The 20,919-nt window shown below is 43.1% G+C and overlaps 1 protein-coding gene across 8 annotated transcripts in view; it reads left to right on the top strand.

The window, feature by feature from the left end:
- The window catches only part of ablim3 (actin binding LIM protein family, member 3), a 47,286-nt gene extending 27,320 nt beyond the window's left edge, over positions 1-19,966 (top strand). Inside the window, exons 4-23 of one of the 8 annotated variants that reach the window (XM_026188992.1) lie at positions 2,127-2,242; positions 5,434-5,560; positions 5,708-5,801; positions 8,141-8,228; positions 8,344-8,402; positions 8,561-8,632; positions 10,738-10,899; positions 11,853-11,882; positions 12,007-12,133; positions 12,710-12,805; positions 13,134-13,184; positions 15,950-16,066; positions 16,241-16,311; positions 16,569-16,737; positions 17,851-17,880; positions 18,151-18,206; positions 18,407-18,473; positions 18,579-18,589; positions 18,676-18,756; positions 18,835-19,966. In XM_026188992.1, coding sequence (XP_026044777.1) covers positions 2,127-2,242; positions 5,434-5,560; positions 5,708-5,801; positions 8,141-8,228; positions 8,344-8,402; positions 8,561-8,632; positions 10,738-10,899; positions 11,853-11,882; positions 12,007-12,133; positions 12,710-12,805; positions 13,134-13,184; positions 15,950-16,066; positions 16,241-16,311; positions 16,569-16,737; positions 17,851-17,880; positions 18,151-18,206; positions 18,407-18,473; positions 18,579-18,589; positions 18,676-18,756; positions 18,835-18,948 — 1,738 coding nt within the window. In that variant the 3' untranslated portion in view covers positions 18,949-19,966. Of the gene's footprint in view, positions 1-2,126; positions 2,243-5,433; positions 5,561-5,707; positions 5,802-8,140; positions 8,229-8,343; positions 8,403-8,560; positions 8,633-10,737; positions 10,900-11,852; positions 11,883-12,006; positions 12,134-12,709; positions 12,806-13,133; positions 13,185-15,931; positions 16,067-16,240; positions 16,312-16,568; positions 16,738-17,850; positions 17,881-18,150; positions 18,207-18,406; positions 18,474-18,578; positions 18,590-18,675; positions 18,757-18,834 lie in introns of all 8 variants that reach the window. The other 7 variants (XM_026188991.1, XM_026188990.1, XM_026189024.1 and 4 more) reach the window with 7 other exon arrangements.
- The last annotated feature ends 953 nt before the right edge of the window (positions 19,967-20,919 follow it).

Raw genomic sequence — 20,919 nt, 5'->3', positions numbered from 1 at the left:
GGGGTTGCGTTCGGAAGGGCATCAGGGCGTAAAAAATCTGACAAATCAAACATGCAGAGTTACCTGCTGTGGCGCCTCCTTGTGAATAAGCGAGCAGCCTTTTAGCTTACTTATAGTATCGTCTTCCAGTAGAGTAGAGATTGTTGTCGGGTATCTGCTTGACATTGCCTGATAAACACACATTCTGACCCAGCAGCTGTGGGCAAAAGACAAAACCCACCCCCCCCCCCCCCCCCCCCCTCCCAAAAAACTGAAATGATACCAGCAGGACAGAGACAGGCAGTGGAGCAGCGCTGGCAGTGACAGTGATGTGTGTGTATGTGTTGTCAGTGTATGTGGAGTAAACTAGAAGAGACAGCAAGAAGCCAAAGGGTGAATCTCTTCTTTCGTGCTCCGTCTGCCCCCTGTCACATTGCTGACTGTTCCATCTTGTACGTCCTTTCTTCCCCTCATCTTTCACTCCTGTCTTCCTTCTGGACGCACCTCCTTTGCTCTTGCTTCTTCTTCGTCATTCGCATTATTCACAAATAATAATCTTTGCGCTCTTTAATCATCAGCCACATCGCCCTCTCTTCCTTTGTCTCCTCATCATTATTCCACTTTGACTTCTTTGTCATCACTGCTTCAGCTTTAATGGAGTCCGAATGCAAGTTTCACTTTTACACGTGAACGTATTTTTAACGCAGTGGTGATCAAAGCAAGAGGACATACCCCTAAAGCCAGAAATAGCTTTACTTTTTTGGCCAGTTAAGAAAAAGAAAGCATTAAATATGTAAACAGAGTAAATTTTTAAAGCGCTGCAAAGGGCTGACAAGGCAAGAGTGTCTTGAGGGAGTGAGAGCAACACACAGGTAAAGACAAGGTCACAAATGCGCGGAGATGCTTTTCTGCACCATCACAGCATTTCTGGTGCTTCGTTCTGCTGAACTATACAATGTGAATGCTATGTTCAGACATGTAGAAGAGATTTAGTCTGTCGTGCTTGGAGCTGGACACAAATATTCGCATGGACACATGTCTGAATTTTAAAATGTGCAGTTAACCTCTGGAACAGCCGAAGAGTGACATTCAAAATAAAGCCTTAGTGAAATCACTTTCCAGCAGCTTGTGTTTACCATAGCTTTTGTTGCATAATTTGTGTATCTGCAGCTCAGCTCTCATGTTTGGATGGTGCCCTTTTGTGAATAAAATAAATGCACAGAGGAGCAAGTCTCGAATATGTTGTTAGCAAAGACACACAGAGAGAGAAGACTTTATACATGGTCTGAGCACCTTTAAGTGACTACATGGATGTGCTGCACTCATGTGTGCTGACTGGGGCCTCTACTGGAGACTCAAGCCTCCCTCTGGGTCTTGGCTCCGGCTCCAGGGCTCGGTGGGGGAGTAAAAGGATTACTGCCATCTATGTTTTTTACACAGCCTTCTCTAAGCCTTTTAGCTCCCCATTCATTCTCATATCGTCCCTGGTCATAAGGAAATCAATCTGTCTCCTTTGAAAAGAGAGGAAAGCGAGTCAAAACAGTGCATCGTGATGTGGCAAATTTGATTTCATTGGTGTTGCCTGGTTGTCATATTCTCCGCCTGTCAGCAGGCACATGTTTTTGCTCTTCTTTCTTTCTTTGAAGCCTTGAAAATGGTGACCTGGTGGCGTCAGTGTAGGGAGGGCAAGCTGGATGGCTAGACTGAGAGAGCAATAGGCAATTAAAATTAGTATGCGCTCCACAAAGTCTCCCTAATAAGTTTTTATTCTCACTGAGAGAGCCAGTTTTCCTTTCAGAAGCCTGTCGCATTATCGCCTCTTTAATCACAGAGCAGCCAGGTGCTCCTGTAACAATCAGCATCCTATTAACTCATCATCACAACAGTTTGCAAATGTATTTTCATTTGCAAACTGTTGTGCAATGAAAATGTATTTTCAGTTTCATAGAGGATGTCGGACCGCATTCAGCTTGTGTCAGCAGGATTATGGCCTGTCTGTCACCGAATCATGTCTCTGCCAGCACCCATTTGTTATTTCAATGAATACAGTAGACTTGGATGTAAACACAGAATTACTGCAGGCGTTTTAACGCCCATTGTGCTCCGCTTTCTAATTCTCTTGTCTGTCTTTTTTTTTGCCTCCTCAGTAAACCCTTTCCAATCGGAGACAGGGTGACGTTCAGTGGAAAGGACTGCGTGTGCCAGCAGTGCTCCCACACACTTGTCAAGTCAAATGAACCGATCAAGATCCACGGGCCCAGCCGTAAGTCCAGCGCCCACCCCGCTCTGTCCGTTCTGTTTAGGGCCAGCAGGCGCTACGGTGCGCTAAAGCTAATGCGACATGTCCACGAAGCCTACTTTGCTCATTTAGCTAATCGTGTGTCTGTCAAATCAGCGGAGTGACCTGCCGCGTTGATCTGCCAGCTGAGAATTATGCAACACAAACAGACACATAATCCACCTGCCAATTTCCAACATACAGGGTTTAGTGGTTTTGTTCACTGCATGCTCACAGTTGTTTATTAACAGGAATCATGAGCCTGCTACCATGTGTGTTACTAGATCTTTGACTGCATATAAAAAATGAATCTAGCCTTAGTGATGTTGGGTTTGTGACTGTTTTAAAGACTCATTAAGTTAATGTCAAAGTGCTTTAATCTCACATTCTATCTGAAGGGCACCAGATGGCGATAGCTATAACTACAAAAAGACTTCCAGTCCTAACGAACTGTGTCTTGTGAACAAGCTCTTGCTGAGTCAGTCACTCATTTCGAGTCAGATTGAATAAAAAATGTGGTCTGTTTTTTAATCTCAGTCATACTGTGTTTTAAAATTTAGGATTATCTGTGGTAGGAAACCACTAATGGCTAATGGTTTGTCATGGTTTGAGCAAGCAGTTAGACCAAGCTGGCAAAGGTGTTAACGCTCATCTAGATGCTTCATAACAGAACTTTCGAAACCTACAGGTGATGTCACCTGCATCCATCTTATTTTACAGTCTATGATAAAATCTGAGGATGAATGACAGGAAGTAGAGACTAAAGTTTTTTTTTAAGATGGTTGGTTTATTCCTGGTACCAGAGCTGGATGATCTACATGCAGTAGCAGAGAGGAGTTGGTGTTTAAGCTCTGTCTTGGAAGTCTCCCACAGTCTGCACAGTCATCCTGCTGGCAAGAGTAGCCCACTCAGAAAAAGTCCTAATAATGACAGAATATTTCAGCGAAGGTCACAGAGAGCTCCTCCTTCCTCAGTTCATTCAGATATGCGTAATTCCTCCTTCTGCAAATCCTCCACAACTGTTATGCAGGAATTTCCCAGAGGGATTATTAGTAAAGTTATTTTTCTCCTTCTCGTTATTTAAAATGACAAATTACTATGATACAGCAGCAGGATAGTGACTGATAGTGAATCATTTGTTAAGCATAGCATACAGACAGCAGTCTGCTGCTCAGTGGCTGTGCAGTAACAACAGATGGCGTATAGGCAGTGAACAACAGTCCTCCCCAAATTGCTCCATTCAGCAGAATAAAAATCGAACAGCTCCCCAGGTACATGTTCATCACTCTGTCTTATGAGGATGCAGTGTGTGTGGACGGAATAGGGCACACGCACTAATGCACTGCCTCATTTTGCATAACGATCGGGATATTTAAGAAGGTAAATAAACGCTTAGTTTGCAGAATTCTTAGAGGAAAAAAAAGAAAAAAAACAGAGCTAAGTAATTATTAAAGTTTTCTCATGCATACACCATCCATCCATCCATCCATCCATCCATCCATTCGCTTCCGCTTATCCTTTTCAGGGTCGCGGGGGGCGCTGGAGCCTATCCCAGCTGTCATAGGGCGAGAGGCGGGGTACAACCTGGACATGCATACACCAGTGGAAGCAAAATATAAAGAAATGAGGGGCGACATAAGATTTTTTACACAGTGCTGTAATTAACCGTGGATTCGAATTCATTTCATTCAAGATTTTAACGTGATATATTACAGTGGGGTAAGAGCTTAGTGTGTATGACATGAATCCAACTTCCCCAGTTTTGTTGGGCACCTTTGTTGCGTATCAGCCCCCTCGCCTACCCCTTTCATTTTCTTTTCACACTACCCACACAATAACAAACACACCACCTTACATGATTGATGAGGCTATATGTTTTGGGTCATAAGCAGTTACTTTTTTAAAAGTTTTTTTGGGGCTATTTCTGCACTTTGAGAAGTGTGTATTCACACACGTTCACCAAAAAACAAATTATATATATAAAAAATGAAATTAAAACTGAATGTATTTTAAGGTCTGAGCCAGGTGCGCATGGCTAAATAAGGCAAGTTGTGTGAAGAAGAGCCATACCATTTACCATTTAAAAAACTGCTTTGACATCACAGATAAAGCCGTGGTGAGCAGCAACATTCCTGCATTCTTTATTGTACATTTTTATGCGTCCATAGCCGGCTGCTCTTTATCACAAACATTGGTACGTAATTTTAGATGATCTAATACCTATTTCATCCAGTGGCTGAAATCAGAAGTGTATAATGACTCAGTAGAAGAACGGTCTGGGACTAAAATCCCAGCCCTTTTACACTCAGCACAATCACCACTAAATCACTTTTTAAGATTGATTTGGACGCCAGAAACCCAGCCTGCACTGTACACTGCAGTTTTTCACTACAAAACACAATTTGTCTTGGCTGACGAAGCAGACTGGAGTGGTCCCTAGAGTGACTTACTCTCTTGTGTAACAGAGCGGGTCAAAAAGGTTAAGCTAAAACCAAGCCTCCATCTAGTACAAACAAACAGAGGGCTGACCCTTTTTTAAGCCTCCCGACGCTCCTGTTGGTCAGTAACACCTGCTGAAGCATCTTTCTGAGGGCAAAAACGATGCTTGTATAATCAGCAATTAAGCTAATGTACTTCAGGCCAGAGAAAGGTGAACTTTGGTATCAGAGAACCTTGCTGGTTGTGCAGCTAGTGAGCTGTGTGTGGTGGTCTGTGGAGACGAGTGTGTGCTTTGCTGATTTACCCTTTTTTGATTTACATGAACTTTTCAGTTTAGTGATGAACTCCTGCTTTTTGTTGCATTCCTTACTTATCGGCTTGCCCGTATCTCTTAGTTTAACTAGTGATAGAAATTTTAATAAAAACTTTTAATTTAACAATTTTGCCTCCCTGTCTCCTTTTTTTTTTTTAACCCGGACACTTTTTGTTACTTTCCCACATCCCCTGGACCTCTTAGGGGAGTGTAAAAAGCACAGTAGGTTTTATTTAAGGTGGTGGCAGTGATGAAAACTGCACTTAGTAGCTCAGAAAGTGCTTAAAGATGTACACTTAGTCCTTGGGCTCATTTTGCCTTTCTCTGTCTCTTACAATTTCTACCACTCCACAACATTTTAACATCTTATCTCTCTGCGTCCCTCTTTCTTTCCCTCCCTTTCCCTTTTCTTTTTTTTCTCCAGACTGCGCTGGATGTGGAGCCGAGATCAAGCAGGGTCAGTCTCTCCTGGCACTTGACAAACAGTGGCACGTCAGCTGCTTCAGATGTCGGACGTGCAATATGGTCCTCACTGGAGAGTACATCAGCAAGTGAGTGTGTAAAGGGAAGGAAAACAGAGAGAAACAAAATGCCCAACAACTGCTCTGTCCTTCTTTATCTGCCGTTTCCCCAAGACAAGGCAAATTGTGTCGTTGACACTCTACAAGCAAGTTTCTTTTATATGTTCTATGTTGCAGGGATGGAGTGCCATACTGTGAGGCAGATTACCACGCCCAGTATGGGGTGAAATGTGAGACCTGCAGCAGATACATCAGTGGAAGGGTTTTGGAGGTGAGAACGGAACCAGATGTCAACATTAGATGATCCCACCGCAGCAGCAGCACAGAAATCCAAATTGGAGTGAACCGCGGAGCGTAATCAGCGTTATCGTAATTGAACGGCCGTGTTGCACGTCCTCTGCGGAGTTTAAGCCCGGCTGCGCTTCAGGGAGTGACCGACTTAAGATTGAGGGGGTGATAAAACATTTTGTGAAGCTTTACTAAACCGAAACCAATTGAGCTGCACCACGTCGAGCGCGCCCGACAGAACATCCGAGCAGATTGACTGTTTCTACTTGAGGTCAAAGAGAACACAAACCACCCTCCACTCTGAGGAGGTTAAAAAAAAAACTAGACTGAGGCACAACTTTGTGAAAAGAAGGGAGACAAAAAGGGAGTTAAAAAAAAAGATCAGAGGCTAAAAAGTGAAGGGTGATGTCAGAGGGAGACACAGAAAGCGGGATTAAAAATGCACAGAGTGAAGCAGTTTTTTAAGAGATTGCAGAAGGAGTCAGCAGCAAAGGATCTACAGCAAAGAGTTAGGAGTTGGGCTTAAGAAAGAAGTGAAGGGAGAGTAATGAGGAGAGCAGGGCTGGAAATAATGAAAGTGATAAAGTGCAGATGCTAATTAAATGTTTTGGAAGAGTCTCTGGTGGGCGTCTTGCGTCTGAGGGGACTTGAGGAAAGGGAGCAGATGTAGTAAAACTTTGTCAGACGCACACACAAACACACACATGCACATACAGGGTCTTGTTGTCCCTTTGCTCCTTCGCCTGTCTGAATAGCTGGTGTAAAGTGCTTTGTTCCTGACTGTCAGCCTCTCTAGGCTATTTATAGACATGGGGACATGTCAGCCTTCATGCTGCAAGTCTCTCTCTCACTTTCTTTTCCCACTGCATCTGTGTCGTTTGTTCTCTGAACATGTGTATCTGCGCTCGCTTGCATTCGGTCTTCTGTCAGTTTCTGATCACATAATGATGCACTTCTTTAAGATGCAGCGTGCATCGAGACTGACTCAGGGGAAGTCTCATGCAGAGGTTTGTAGCCCTACATATGCAAAATGCAGTTCATTAAGGATAAGAAAAACTTAGGAGCTGATTATTGGCACATTGACAGGTACCAATAAGTCGCACAGACGTCTGTTTAAAAGTATTGTTTTCATTTATGCTGTCCGACGTCAAACACTCGGATTAATCTCTCTGCATCTGTGTCGATAATTAGACTTTTTTTTTCCCCACAGCGCAGCGCTTCCTTTTAACTTAACACAGCCAAAGGTTGTTAGTTTAATGAGTAGTTATATAGAAGATGGAGGAGGGGAGACATAAAGGGGGAAAGTGGAGGGTGGAGGATCATAAAACCGTCTTTCTTATGTTTCACTTAATGTCTCAGTTTGGCAATAAATTTAGCAGCCTGTTAGTGCCACCACAGAGGTTCCTCATTTGAGATGGTAACAGCATTTGTTTAACTGATACCGTTTGGCCACCGATAGTAAACGCTCCACTGCTTGGAAAACAGACAGAAGTGCTGCATCCTCCCCCTTTCGTAGTAACCTGAGCAGATAGGGAGCGCGGTTAAGATGTGTCTCGGAAACAGCTGAGCGTCTTGCTGCACAGTGGGAGTTCTTGGAGGGAGCTCGCTCATCAGGTGCAACCGATTTCTTGGAAATCCAGTAAAAACGTGCGATTTATGAACACCAGGAAGATTCAGTGCAGCTTGAAATGATATAAAGTACCTCACCGTGCACACAAACACACCCACTTTAACTTGCATGCCGTGGGAGTTCAGCTGACACAGTTCAGGTCTCCTCGTCTGCAGTGCCTCTATAAATAGAAATTCTCGAATGGTGCGTTTAGGGAAGGCAGAGGTGATGGGATGGGGCCACGCCTTGGCCATCAGCCCCGCAGGGTTGCATGTGAGAAACATCAGGAGTGTGATCACTTTTCTGTGTCCATTTCAGCTGCGCCGTGTGCTTGGATTTATCCCCTCGAGGCACCTTGCATGTTCAAGGGCATATTTCACACTCACATGTCCTTCACTTACATGATTCTGTATTGTACATACACATGCATACACATGCTTCCTCATGTGACTGACCTACGGGGATCTTTGCTCTAATTATGTCATAGGGAGAGAATGGGTGGTTTCTAGCATGCTGATGAAACAGCTTCAGGCAATCCACTGGTCTCCTAATACTTTCTCAGGCTACCGGTGGCCAAATAAAGCGCATAAAAAACATATGGAAACAGTGACCTGCTCTGCTAGGCGGGGTGCGATTTTTAGATTAGCCCTCAATCTGTGAAAATCCTTGTGGCGATGATTTACGTTCAGCCACGTCCTCTCCTCATCACACAGGCAGGAGGGAAACACTACCATCCAACCTGCGCTCGGTGCGCCCGCTGCAACATGATGTTCAAAGAGGGCGAGGAAATGTACCTGACAGGTCGAGTAGTCACACATATGCATGTTTTAGATTGTGCTCACCAATTTTAGAAAACGCACGGCATGCGGGGAACACCCAGCAACTGTGTGACTGCCCTCTTTCTCTTGCTCCTCAGGATGCGAGGTGTGGCACCCGTTATGCAAGCAAGCGGCGAGAGCAGAGAGGAGACTCAGGGTGAGTTGGACTTTCAATTCAGTCTTTGTGTTTACGGAGCACTAGTTGAAACAGTCCTAAGAGCATTTGACAGTGGTACAGAGAGAAGCCCACAGATATAGAGTGAAACTTCCTCACTATGTGAATTAACTCCCTCTTTGTCTGATTCTAACCCACAGCACAGACGCCTGTCCGAGGCCTCCATCTCTCCCCCGGGCTCCTCAATAGGCTCTCCTAGTAGAGTTATATGTGTAAGTAACCTGTGACTCTGCAGCTTTTAGTCACTTTTGGCTGCCACACTGCCACCGAGCCTACCCTTGAAGCACCTTTGCTACACTAGAATCACGAGCACTATGCTTAGGCTTGAACAGTCAAGCACAAAATAAGAGAGGCTGCTCGCTCCCTTGGCCTGTTCACTTTGTCTGTGTCCTTAACCTCTGTTGTCACTGCTGATGTGCCAGACATCCCATTAGATTTGAAATAAAACAACTGCGGTGCGACTGAACTCCTGTCGTTTAGTCTCAAGGGGTTGAACTGCATTGCTTCATTTATTGTTATACACATTCCCATGTTTTCAGGGGGCGGTTCAAAAGTTCAAATTCATATAAGCATTTTATAAACTGATTATTTTAATGCTTTAATGACAAAAAACTGTTTTGGCTGCAAGGACCGCCTGAAGTCTGGAACTTAAGAACTGCCAAAACAATGGGTTTGCTCCTTTTGCAAAGCTTTGTCGGTCCTTTACTGAATCTCTCTCTTCAGTTTTATTTCAAATCAAATGGCAAAATTGTGGAAACAATGTGTCACTGTCTTCAACCTGACTGGATATTTCATGCTCATTTTCAATATTCAATGACCAAAAAACACTCTACTCATTATACACTAAGTAAAAAAATTAAAGGAACACTTGTTAATTGCAGTGTAGCATCAAGTCAGTTAAACCTCTGTGATATTGATCTGCTCAGTTAAATATCAGAGGGGGTTGGTAATCAGTTTTAGCTGCTTTAGTGTTAATGAAATTAACAACTAGAGTGGCAACCCTCAAAACAGGCATGGTTTTACAGCTGGAGGACAATGATATTTTTTTCTGTCATCTGCTTTCTCACTGTTTTGCATTTGGTTATGGTCAGTGCCACTAGGGGTAGCATGAGGCGATTTCTGGACCCTACAGTGGTTGCATCTCAATATGTACCAGAAAGTTTGCTGTGTCTCCCAGCACAGTCTCAAGAGCATGGACGAGTTCCAGGACAGAGTTACTGTAGGAAAGCTGGACAGGGCCACAGAAGGTCCTTAACCCATCAGGAGGGCTGATATCTGCTGGTTTGTGCAAGGAGGAACAGGATGAGCACTTTCAAAGCTGCAAAATGACCTGCAGCATGGCACTGGCGTGAATGTCTGATCTAAAGACTGTCCAGGAGCTCAGTGATGCCCTGATGGTGCCTTCCAGATCTGCAAGGAGATCCTCCAGGCACCATCTGTCATGTTATTAGCAGCCTGCCCCAACATACAAACCATACAAACTACTAAGTGCCCCTTTGACTTACTGGAATATAATTTAATCAAAATGGACTAGCCTGTTGCATCATTTTTTAACTTTGATTCTCAGGGCGTCTTTGAATTCGGACCTCTGTAGATTGATAATTGTCATTTCCATTAAACGATGTGGCATCCTTTCGTTTCTAACACATTACAGAGTCCATGTTGGTTTAGATATCCAGCATGATCTCCCCCTCCAATCTAATGTGTTGTCAAAGTGTTCCTTTAAGTTTTTTGAGCAGTGTTTATGCTGAAAACCACATCAGAGTGTCAGCCAGGCCTTATTTTTTGTTTAGTGCTTAGCAGTTGCACTTGTAAGTCCTGCCTTTTTGGCTGTCTGAATTGTTGCTGTATATCAGTGCAGTATTAGCATGTCAGGGGTTATCTGCATGCAAGCAGGAGTCACTGCTCCTTGCTCAGCCCTGCCCTGCCCTGCTCTCTTCTCATAATCAATGACCTTTCTGTTTAAGGTGATGGATGAGGGGGAAATGCAGTGTAAGCACGCTTGTCATCCATACTGTCTCCACGCTTCCTCCCTCTCTTTCTCTCTCCTGCTGTCTGTGCTTCCTCTGCTTTCTCTCTGACATATGCTGATATCCTGAAGGTCAACAGCTTATAGTGCTGTCAGCTCCTGCAGCGTGTTCGTTTGTACCTGTGTGTTCCTCATCAAGTTTTCTCTGCCCCCCCTCTACGGCTCTCACTGTTTCACGATCTGCTTGCTATCACTGGTGAAGTTCTCATTCATTGTCCATGTGGTTGATGTCGGGTCTTGTTGCTGTAGCGCTGTCTTTTGGTGGGTGTATGTGTGTCCTCTCTCCAGGCCAGAGTGGAGAATGAGATCCTAGATTATAAGGACCTAGCTGCCCTGCCAAAGGTCAAAGCCATATATGAGGTCCAACAGCCAGACCTCATATCCTCCTCATACCAGCCGTACCACAGATACATCTCTGATGACAGACTAGACACTTACAGCTATGGGGAGGTACTGCAGCCACACACTCCAGGTCAAACACAGCGTTGCACTCGTCACTCGTCTGTTTTCAGGAAGATCAAAAGTCGGTGTCGTGCAGTTTGATTGGGCATATTTTGTTAGTTTTTGATTTTTTTTTCTGTTTTTGAAAAATAATCCCAGAAATTATTGATATTTGTTTTGGTATTTGACTGATGTGATGTTTACAGAAGTACTTTTAAAGGTGAAAAACAATCAAACTGTCTTTTGTGGATGAGTGAACTGTTTAAAACATTTGACCTTTTTTTACATAGCAGCCAGTTATTTGTAGTGCAAATGTGCAATTAAATGTAAACATACTTACAGGAAATTATGTTTTCATGATTAAAATTTTGATTATATTTCATGCCACTCTCACATCTGTCTTCTCAAGAAGAAAGAGCTTGCAGGTGATCGGTTTGGGTTTTAAACAGCAAACCTTGCAAGCTTCAACCAAGAAATAATGCATGCTAACCCTCATTTGGATTTTGCAGTCTAAAAAGAAGATAAATAGCCACTTTCCCAGACAATGGATTAAACCTGGTCTTTGAAAAAACAGAAAAGAAAAATTAAACTGAAAGTAGTCTAGACTCCGTGTCTGGGAAACTGAGCAATAAAGTTTTAATCAGTCAGCTTTTGAAATCTATGAAAGAGGTATGGAAGAGGATTACAGCCACAGATTCAGTTCAGCATCTTGAGAAAAAAATCACAATTTACAATTTTTTTTCCATCCTGACATTTTTCTCAGAATTATTTACTTTAGTCCTACAATCTCATTTTTGTTTCCTACATTTGTATTCTGAAAACAAAGTCATGAAGCCCTATTTTCTTTTTTCTTACTTTCTTTTCTTTAGCCCCTCTTCTTCAGAGTGGTTATCTAAGAAACTGAATGAGTTGATTTCGTTAAAATTTGAAACTTTAATTGTCTTTTCCTGTCTCCCCTGCAGTCACTTGGGACTCTCTCTCCCTATTCTCAGGTAAACACTCTGAACGTAGCAGTGAATGTAGTACAAGTTCACCCAAGTGAGCTGTTGTCATTTCGGTGAGCTGTGTGTCTGTTTGCTCGTCTTTCACCTGACTTGCTTTGTTTGTCCCTTTTAGGACTATAACAGCCTAGATATAAAGCAAAGGCGGTGCTCCAGTCCCGGCTACATCGACTCACCAACTTATAGTCGCCAAGGCATGTCACCCATCATGCCTCGCTCTCCACAGCACTATGGCTACCCTGGTAAGATGTCTATTTTAGAAAGTTTGGAAACCAGCTGCTGGAAACTTCATTAAGTCACATAACAACTAAGTAATAATCTTTTAATTAGAAGCTCCTGTAGAAGTTGTAGCCACATAGTTAGCATAAAGACAATGAATAAACTCAAATGTGTCGTCCAACTAGTTGCACAAAAGCAAAATGTCAAACTATTCCTTTTACTAGAGATCAAAGTGTTTGTCATTTCCATCTGTCATTACCAGTTAAGACAAATAGCCCCTAATATATTTGTACTGGTGACAAATATCTGCCACAGTAGCTGCTTGACTGTCACCTTTGCTGCAGTTGCTCCTTGGCTATCATTTCATTTAACTCTTACACATGTGCATTGAGGCTGTAATTACTAATTACAGTTCTAAACAGCCCTCTATGCTGCTGATAAGTCAATAACCTTTGTTGTTACACAAGTAGAAAGGTTACTGAGTGTCACCTTGTAATTTTAAACACACTTTTGAGTTGTTTGGCTTTCATCTGCATGTGCTGATGCCTTCCTTCATGCTCGTGTTTCCTTCGCTGTGATTGGGCCATGGCTGGCTGCAGGCTCTGAGAGTGGCAGGAGTTCACCTTATTATAGCCAAGACGGGCGACCAAGCACACCCACCACAAACCAGCCCCCTAAACATTTTCATGTACCAGGTAGGACTCCTCATCTCCTCACATTCACACTACTCTCAGATTTATTTATTTCTTTTTTCACTTCACAGAGAAGATTTCATCAGCCATTATTCACTGAAGGAAGTCCTTTAAAAAAGGTCATATTAAGTTCCTCAGGAGTGAGCGTGTGTGAAAATGTGAAAGTTGTATATTTATACAACACATAATCAATCTGACATATTCTTCCCCTCATACTGCATATTTACTTTTCTTTACAATCATCCCTCCTACCTCGCCTGGCAGTAGTTCACATCCTCTCCTCCTTTACTCCTCCATGTTTCACGTCTTCATCTCCTCTTTCTCTCCTCAGCCACAGGGGATCCCAACATCTACAGGAAGCCTCCCATCTATAAGAGAACGGGTACAGTGCAGTTAGTCCTGCCTTAGCCTGCCTGTCCTTCTGTCAGTTTTAGTCATGCTTTGTTTAACCCGATGTAGATGTGTTTACCGGCCTCTCGCCATTCAGCTTCGAGTAGTGTCGATGTTCCAGCTGTTCAGTGAAACCGAAGCCTGCACAAACAAAAACAGCAACGATTAGAAGTGCTAGAAAAAGCACAAAAGGGATAGAGTTTTGACTTGCGCGGCTCGTTCCAAAGTTGAGGAAGGGGATCAGTCAGACTTCTCGCATTAGCGGCACTGAGTGAATATAAAAGAGCGATGTTTTAGTGTGCATGCCACAAGCATATGAATATGCAGCTCCCGACAGGTTCTTGTTGGCAAATAGTGCTGGAACGGGCCATGAATGAAGTGAAGGTTGCTCAGGCGTGAGAAGCGTTGAGTACAGAGGGCTCTGAGGACAACACAGTTCACCAGAATAGAACAGAACAATGGAACAAAGCGCACTGGAAAAACTGTTTTGTAACAGAATTTTAGATTTGCTGTGGAGTCTTCTTTTATTTGTCGGCCTTGCCTTTTCTTTTTTTTCTTTTTAATGTGGGCTTAAACCATTTGTTACAAGTGTTCCAGCTCTAGAAAACAAATAGACTTGTTGTTTAAAGTCTTTATTACGTTCAGATAGCATGATGGTGTGGTTAACACGAGATGCTGTTTTTTGGGGGATTTTTTTTTCACAAGGCCCAGCAATTAAATGCGCTTGAACTTTCTGGGTAGTGTGCATCAGTAACAGAGTCTCTTTCATTAAACTGCATTTTAAAGGCCTTTTCAGCTGAGAGTCATAAGACCTCTTGATTGAGGACAGTCTTATCTCTGTTGTTGTCCCGCATGCTTTTCCGTGCTGTGCGTGTATGTGTGTGTGTGGGGGTTAGTTAGTGAGCAGCGTGTCGACTCCCGTCACCCGTCAGTGTCTCTGTTCTAAAAATTAGTACATCACTGGTCACGATGCTGCCTCGCGCAGTCCTTTACACATGATTAAGAAAGTAGCATGTACTGTAATTGGCAGCCTTTGTTAGCTCGCCTTGTTTGAATAATGACATTTAACTCATACATCAGTGATATTGATCCCTGTGCTTCATGTCTTCCTGAATAGCCATTGATTAACATGTTCTCTTGTGTCAGCGCCAAACACACCCCATGTAAACCCAAGGCCACAGCAGATACATGTACTTTAGATTTGCTTTGTTCGCCAAATGCCAGTTATGTACTAATCAGTTAGCACCCAGTCATATACATGTATGCCTTCCGTGTGGGTAGCAAAGCACTCGCATTGGATGCTCCAATAATGTTGCCCTTTATCTTTGCACCTCTTTTTTTCTTTTATTGCATCCAATCACTTTTACTCACTTCCCTCCACCTTCTGCTCCACTTTACCCGGTGACCTTGCCTCTGTAAGTATCTCCCTCCTTTCACTGTTTCAGTTACCGTCAGTGAATAGATACAGAATTTCATTTGTCTTCATGCGTGTGTGTCACTGTATTTCGCATTCAGTGTTGTGCAGCCATACTTCCTCTGACAGAAGTATCAAGAGCGTTCAATATTGCTCTGAATATGTGTTGGTGTCGTGCATCGTGTACATGGGAATTCAATGGGCCATGGATTGGATCTGGCATGGCTAATGGCTAACAGAGTGAAGAGCGATCTATGCGACATTACACCGCATGTCACTCCCATTGACTTCCGTTGACTATGCTTTAGTGCAGAGTGGCATCAATATCGCCGCCTCACACCATTCGTGAAATGAATGTGAGCCTCAGGCTGAGCCGTAACAGAACTCCCTTTTTAATGCCGGCTATTTTCCCGCCGTTGGCCGGAATATTGATCTTCTCTGACAAGAGCGTTGGATATCATAAGTGTGAAGCTGTGGAGTGAATGCGCTTCATCGCTGTACGTCTTTGTGACGCTCATTAAGATGTTTTTGTTAGTGCGCTGCTGGTGCGTGCCGTCTTAAAGCAATAGTTTGACATGTTGGGAAATTTCCTTTCACACTGAGAGCAAGATGAGAAGATCAATACCAATCTTGTTAAGTATCTGTCTGTTCAATATGAAGCCAGGAAACATCTTCGCTTAGCTTGACAGAAAGAGTAGACGCAGGGTGAAGCAGCTAGCCTGGGTCTGTAAAACGCAAGGCCCTAAAGCTCATTAACAATCTAGTTTGGGTAATTCATTCAGAAACCAAGCACCATATCTTTCCTGTAGTTTATAGACACCAGGAGTACGCTGCTGCAAGCCAAGAAATAATCCACATTTATTTTAATTTCTCCACTCTGGTATTGCAAGATCCTGTTTATATCTGGTTTCTACTAAAACCAGAGGATTGTCATCATAGTGAAGTTTCCAGCCTTTGTGCTAAGCTGCGATGACCCTCTAATAACATAGGTGGGCAATTAATTTTCCCAATGGGCCACATGAGAAACCGGGACTGTTTTTTGAGGGTCGCACCAATAAGCTGAACTCAGTTCTCCTCATTATTAATTTTCTCTTTATAAGCTTGTTGATGTATTTCTTCACAGCAGTCCCGACTTCTCATGTGGCCCTTTAGGAAAATTAATTTCCCACCCCTGCTCTAGTGACTCCAGAATCATATTGAACTAACAGATATAAGAATGGTTTATAATTTCCCATCTAGCTCCCGACCATAAACTGAACAGGCAAACTATTCCTCTAACAGGCCAGTTCTTTTGGTTCTGCCTCTTTCTCTCTTAATTCAAACAGACAATCACGTGGATGCAGCCACCAAAAGCAGGACCAGTGAGGACATCCTCAGATCCTCCAGACTGTCTACCTACTCTCCAGAGCCATACAGCCAGTCAGAGTCTGACTACTACCCCTACAGCAGCTCCCCCAGGGGTACGAAACACTGCTGTTTCACTTATTCAGAGTGTACCGATGGCACACATGGGAGAGCGGTTCATTTTGTAGCCATATTGTCATGTTTATCCATTTACTCGCACTGTTGCTGTGCTCCCCGCGAAAGTGCAAAATTCATAAAGGGAATCTCTTTCATCTCTTTTCCTCTCCCAGCCTATCGGGCGCCGAGAAGACGCTTCTCCACGGGAGGAGATGAAGAGACTTGGAGTCACGGTCTTCAAAGAGTAAGAGCTTCATAATTTTCTCTCTTTTCTTCAACGTCACACTGAAGTAAGTCCCCACCTCAAAAAAAAAAGAAAAGAAAAGAAAGAAAATCACCCATAAATAAATAAATGCACTTTTTTTAATCGCACGGCGCCTGTGCCGTCCTCCTTATTTGCTTCTCTTGCTCTCTTTCTCTGTCTTTCGTTTAATTCTACAACGCGTCCTTCATTGTTTCCTCTCCACCTTCTGCTTCTCTCCTCGCCCTCTTTCCTCGCAGATTGGGAGTGGCATCGGGAGGATGATTCTAAAGGAGGAGATGAAAGCCAGATCTGGTTCCTATGACAACGACCCCTGGGGCAGCGCGAGGAATTCTCGTAGCGGGAGCAAGGAAACACTGAACACAACAAGCTATGGCACCACGGCGTACAACAACACCATCAATGGCTGTAAGGATCCACCTATCCCACCCACCCCCACACCCCCAGTACATCCACCTCTTTTGTCTGCTGGTTTCTTCTGTTTCAGCAGGTTTATGACTGTCTTTCTGTACAGCCCTATATGTTGCCACAAGGGTTTTTTTATGAGCCTCAGTATGTCGCCGGCGTTGTGAGGGCGAGGGCGATGAGGTTTGCGGATGCAGGTCACAGAGGGTCACGGCCGCTGCTGGAGGCTGGGTGGTGTATTGAGATGGAACGATGATGAGTGTGCTTAACAGCTGTGGTAGGCCAGCGGCAGGGGCAGATGTGGCCTGTCAGTGTTGGAGGGATATCTGATCACACTGATTAAGAAAATTTCAAGCTAACTGAAACAGAGTGCTCAACCAGGTGTGCTGAAATTCCAGATGTCACAAAGTCACATGCCGACTTGTTTCTCTTTGTAATAGTCGCACTTCGCTGCTCATACAGTGTATAAGCTACTGGTTATTTTATCCTCTGACATTCAGCCTCACCTCATCTCTATCAGACAGGTTTTTTCCTGCTCCCTTTGCTTTCTCTCTCCAAAATTGTTCCATATGGGTGGATCTACCCTTCCATCTACCCCTGCATCTATGTGATTCTCTCACTCTCACAGCTGGTGTCCCATATCCTGTTTTATTTATGAGCGGTAAGATCTCTCATTAAAGCCGCTTCTCAAATGGGAGTGAGCGGGGCTGAATGGGACTCGGCTCGCTGGTGGTGTTTGAAAGGCAACAAAGGCTTGTAACTGTGCAAGCTTGGGTGTTGCAGTTAGATGTTGAAGCATGTAGTGTGTTTTTTGCACACTTGTGCATCTTATTTTTCTCGTTTTTTAAAAGATGCTTGCATGTTCCCTGGCCTTATTGCCCCTTTGATGTTTTGTGTTCCTCGCAGGGCTTGATGAATGTGGAACTTGCCCCCCTTTTTTCTTTAATTCCTCTTTTTGTCAAGCCTATAAAAGACAGATTGATGTCAAAGCTCTACACTTATTTTCCCTGATGAGGTTTTTCATGAATTTAGATTAGGCTCATGTGCTGCAGCATTTATTGTTTTATTATTGTTGTTTTTTGTAACAGGTAATCGTATCATCTGTTTATTTTACAGCTCCTCGGTCACAGTACAGCACCGATAGCGGTAAGTTCATCTGCAGAGCGTTTCAATATGTGGCTCTGATTTATTTAAATAGCTGTTTTTTTTAAGGCATCAGTTTATTATTGATCTTTTCCTGCTAGTTTTAATACTTCTTCGACCAGCATCATTTGCACACATCTGGAGATATTTTTTGTTTTAGGTTAGGCATGAGCGCCATCTTATGGCGCCAGAATGCATGAAAACAACTGAACATTTAAGCAGCTCATGGCTAGACTGATATCATGCTGATGTGTTTTCTTTTTTCTGCTTCAGATTTTGTTTGTAAGTCAGCTTCACTACCGGGATATGGCCGCAACGGCATCCAGCGGGTGAGATCACACTGAACCTGGCAAAGCATGAATAGCTGTGGCATATTCTATCATACATATTATTTGGCTTAATTCAAATAACTCTTTTGGCCCCTTACACTTTTCATTACTACCTTCGACCAGCTTTCAAGCTGTTTTATTAGTTAATTCCCCGAAGCTCGCTGCTCTTGTTAATCTCACTGTCCTACTCTGTTCCTCAGCCTCAGAGTGCAGATTGCTACCAGTACCAATATGACAGTGGCAGCGAGGTCAACTGGGGAAGCAGAGGTAATTTAATATGAACTAAAAACACCTTATTAGAGCCAAGCAATTAATCTAACATGCTTTTTTTCAATTGCACTGATTTCATTTTCTCTCTCTCTTTTCTCCCAGCAGAACACAAAGTAAGGCTTTTTTAAAATAATGAAATTCCACTCCTTTTGTACCCGGGTATCTGAAATGTGTGCGTGTCCTTTCCTTTATCCTGCAGATTTACCCCTATGAGTCGCTCATCGTCACCACCAGAGGGCGCAACAGGCTGCCCAAAGATGTAGACAGAGCCAGACTGGAAGTAAGTTAACGGCCAAAGAAATCCCAAAACCATGACTAGAATTTGAGACTTAATTTCTGCTATGATGTGTTTTTCCAGCGCCACCTGTCCCCAGAGGAGTTTGTCCAAGTGTTCGGTATGACCGTGGAAGAGTTTGACCGGCTGGCTCTGTGGAAGAGAAATGAACTGAAAAAACAGGCGCGACTGTTTTAATAACATTCAGACGTGTGTTGAATACTGCCATAGAGTCGGAGACGGACTAACTGTAGGAGGGGACGGATAGAAACGAAGACTCCTACACAGTTACACTGCCATGCCCGAGAAACCTGTTCTACATCCCCTCACGTGATAAACCAAATTCTGGTCCCACCAGATGGACTCCTGGGATACCGAGAGACATTATGCACGCTGGACTGATAAACTTGTGTGCAACTTGTGTGAGGTGCAAGCAATAGAGACTGTCATACAGTAGTGTTTTGCTTTTGTTCAGCCTAAAGGATGAAGGATGGCGTGACCGTTAGTGACCAGAGCTGCAGTAGTAAAACATAATGAGGAGAATTTTGGCTTTGCCTTATTTGTTACGCTCTCTTAGGTATGACTGTGCAGCACCAGCAATCTGAATGAGTAGAATGTAGGTATAGCATATCATTTATGACACTTTATCAGTGAGAATGACTAGATGAAAAAGAGTGTGAGCCTGCGAGCATCGCTTTGCTTTTTTTTCTCTTTTTTTTTTTGGCTTAGGGATGCATTTTGTTTACCTGTGCCCCTGTTTTCTTGCTCTCTCACAGAAACTAAGAGACCTGTAGTTTACAACAATTGATTTAGATATGAAAACCAAACTGAGAACGCAAATGTACAATTTATCAGATCACTCTGGTTAAACTTGTCAAAGATCACCAATAGATTCATCTCACTGTGCAGCTGTGCGATAACCTAAAAGAATGTGCAATCACGGCGGTTCTGTCCTTCTGCTTTTCTAACCGTTGCAATAGAACAATGACTAAATGTTTTAGGATGAGAGTTGTAGTCATCCATTTGCATTTGCTTTTTATTTATATACTTTTAGAATGGTAATCTAATAATTTTGTAGCTCCAGAGATTATATCACTCACAGATAAAACACTCTGCAAAGGATTTAACGTGCCGACAAAGATCCAGGGTTGTTGAAGACTTTGAATACTGTTATTTTTGATTTTTGTCACTAAAATTAAACTTCAAATCAAAACCAGCCTCCTCTTTTTTATTACTTTACTAGCTACACTTTTAATAGACTGTGGAATATTTGTTTTAGGCAACTGCCCTTATTTGCTTTCCAGGTGCTTGTGTAAGTATGAAGACTGATACCACCAGAGCCTGTTCACTTCCTGTTAATGCCAGCTGGGGTGCTCAGTAGTACTCACTGCATAGAGTACCAACAGTGTCGAGCCATCCCTCATTTCTTCATGTTTTATTTCAAAAGACTCTCTGGTAATTTGGTCTTGAGCAATAGTTATCCAGCCTTTTGAAGGGTGTTTTAACTGTTTGTTTGTTTTTTGTTTCCTTTTTTTCACTCATTTTCAGTCATGCCACAACAGCAGTCACTTCAAGATGCTTTACATTGTAAGGTAAAGACACCAGAATAATACAGCCTCTACAGCTGTCTATATAATACGGTAGATGCTCTGTCATGGTTTCGGGCTCCCTTTCAGCCAGTGGTGTTGGGGATTTTGTTAAAACTGATTGAATCATGAAAGAAAGAAAAAAAAGTACTGTCAGATTTGTATTCTTCAGCATGAAGATCCGAAACACTGCCAAAGCAGTAAAAGCACATCTTTAAAGAAAAACACACAATGGAACACTATGAGTCACCAGACCTCAACATTATTGAAGCAGTGTGGGATCATCTTGACAGAGAACAAAACAAATGCAACCAACATCCAAAGAAGAGCTTCGAAAGTCCTTCAAGAAGCCTGGAGAACAGTTCCTGAAGACTACCTAAATAAATCACAAGAAAGCTTGGCTATGGCTGTGTTGAAGAATCAAGGAGGTCATACCAAATATTGACTTTCAAGCTTGGTGGAATTACACAAACTCTGCTCTTGCCTTATATACTGTAGTTCTACATATGCTTGCATGTTTCAATAAATCACTGCACCTCTTTCCTAACAATCCCAACGGATCAAGATTGCACAGTAGTGTTAT

This window comes from Astatotilapia calliptera, chromosome 2, assembly GCF_900246225.1.
Source record: "Astatotilapia calliptera chromosome 2, fAstCal1.2, whole genome shotgun sequence".
In the NCBI taxonomy this organism is placed as follows: Eukaryota; Metazoa; Chordata; class Actinopteri; order Cichliformes; family Cichlidae; genus Astatotilapia; species Astatotilapia calliptera.
The sequence above is the reverse complement of the archived record's forward strand: the minus strand, read 5'-3'. Positions and strand labels throughout refer to the sequence as shown.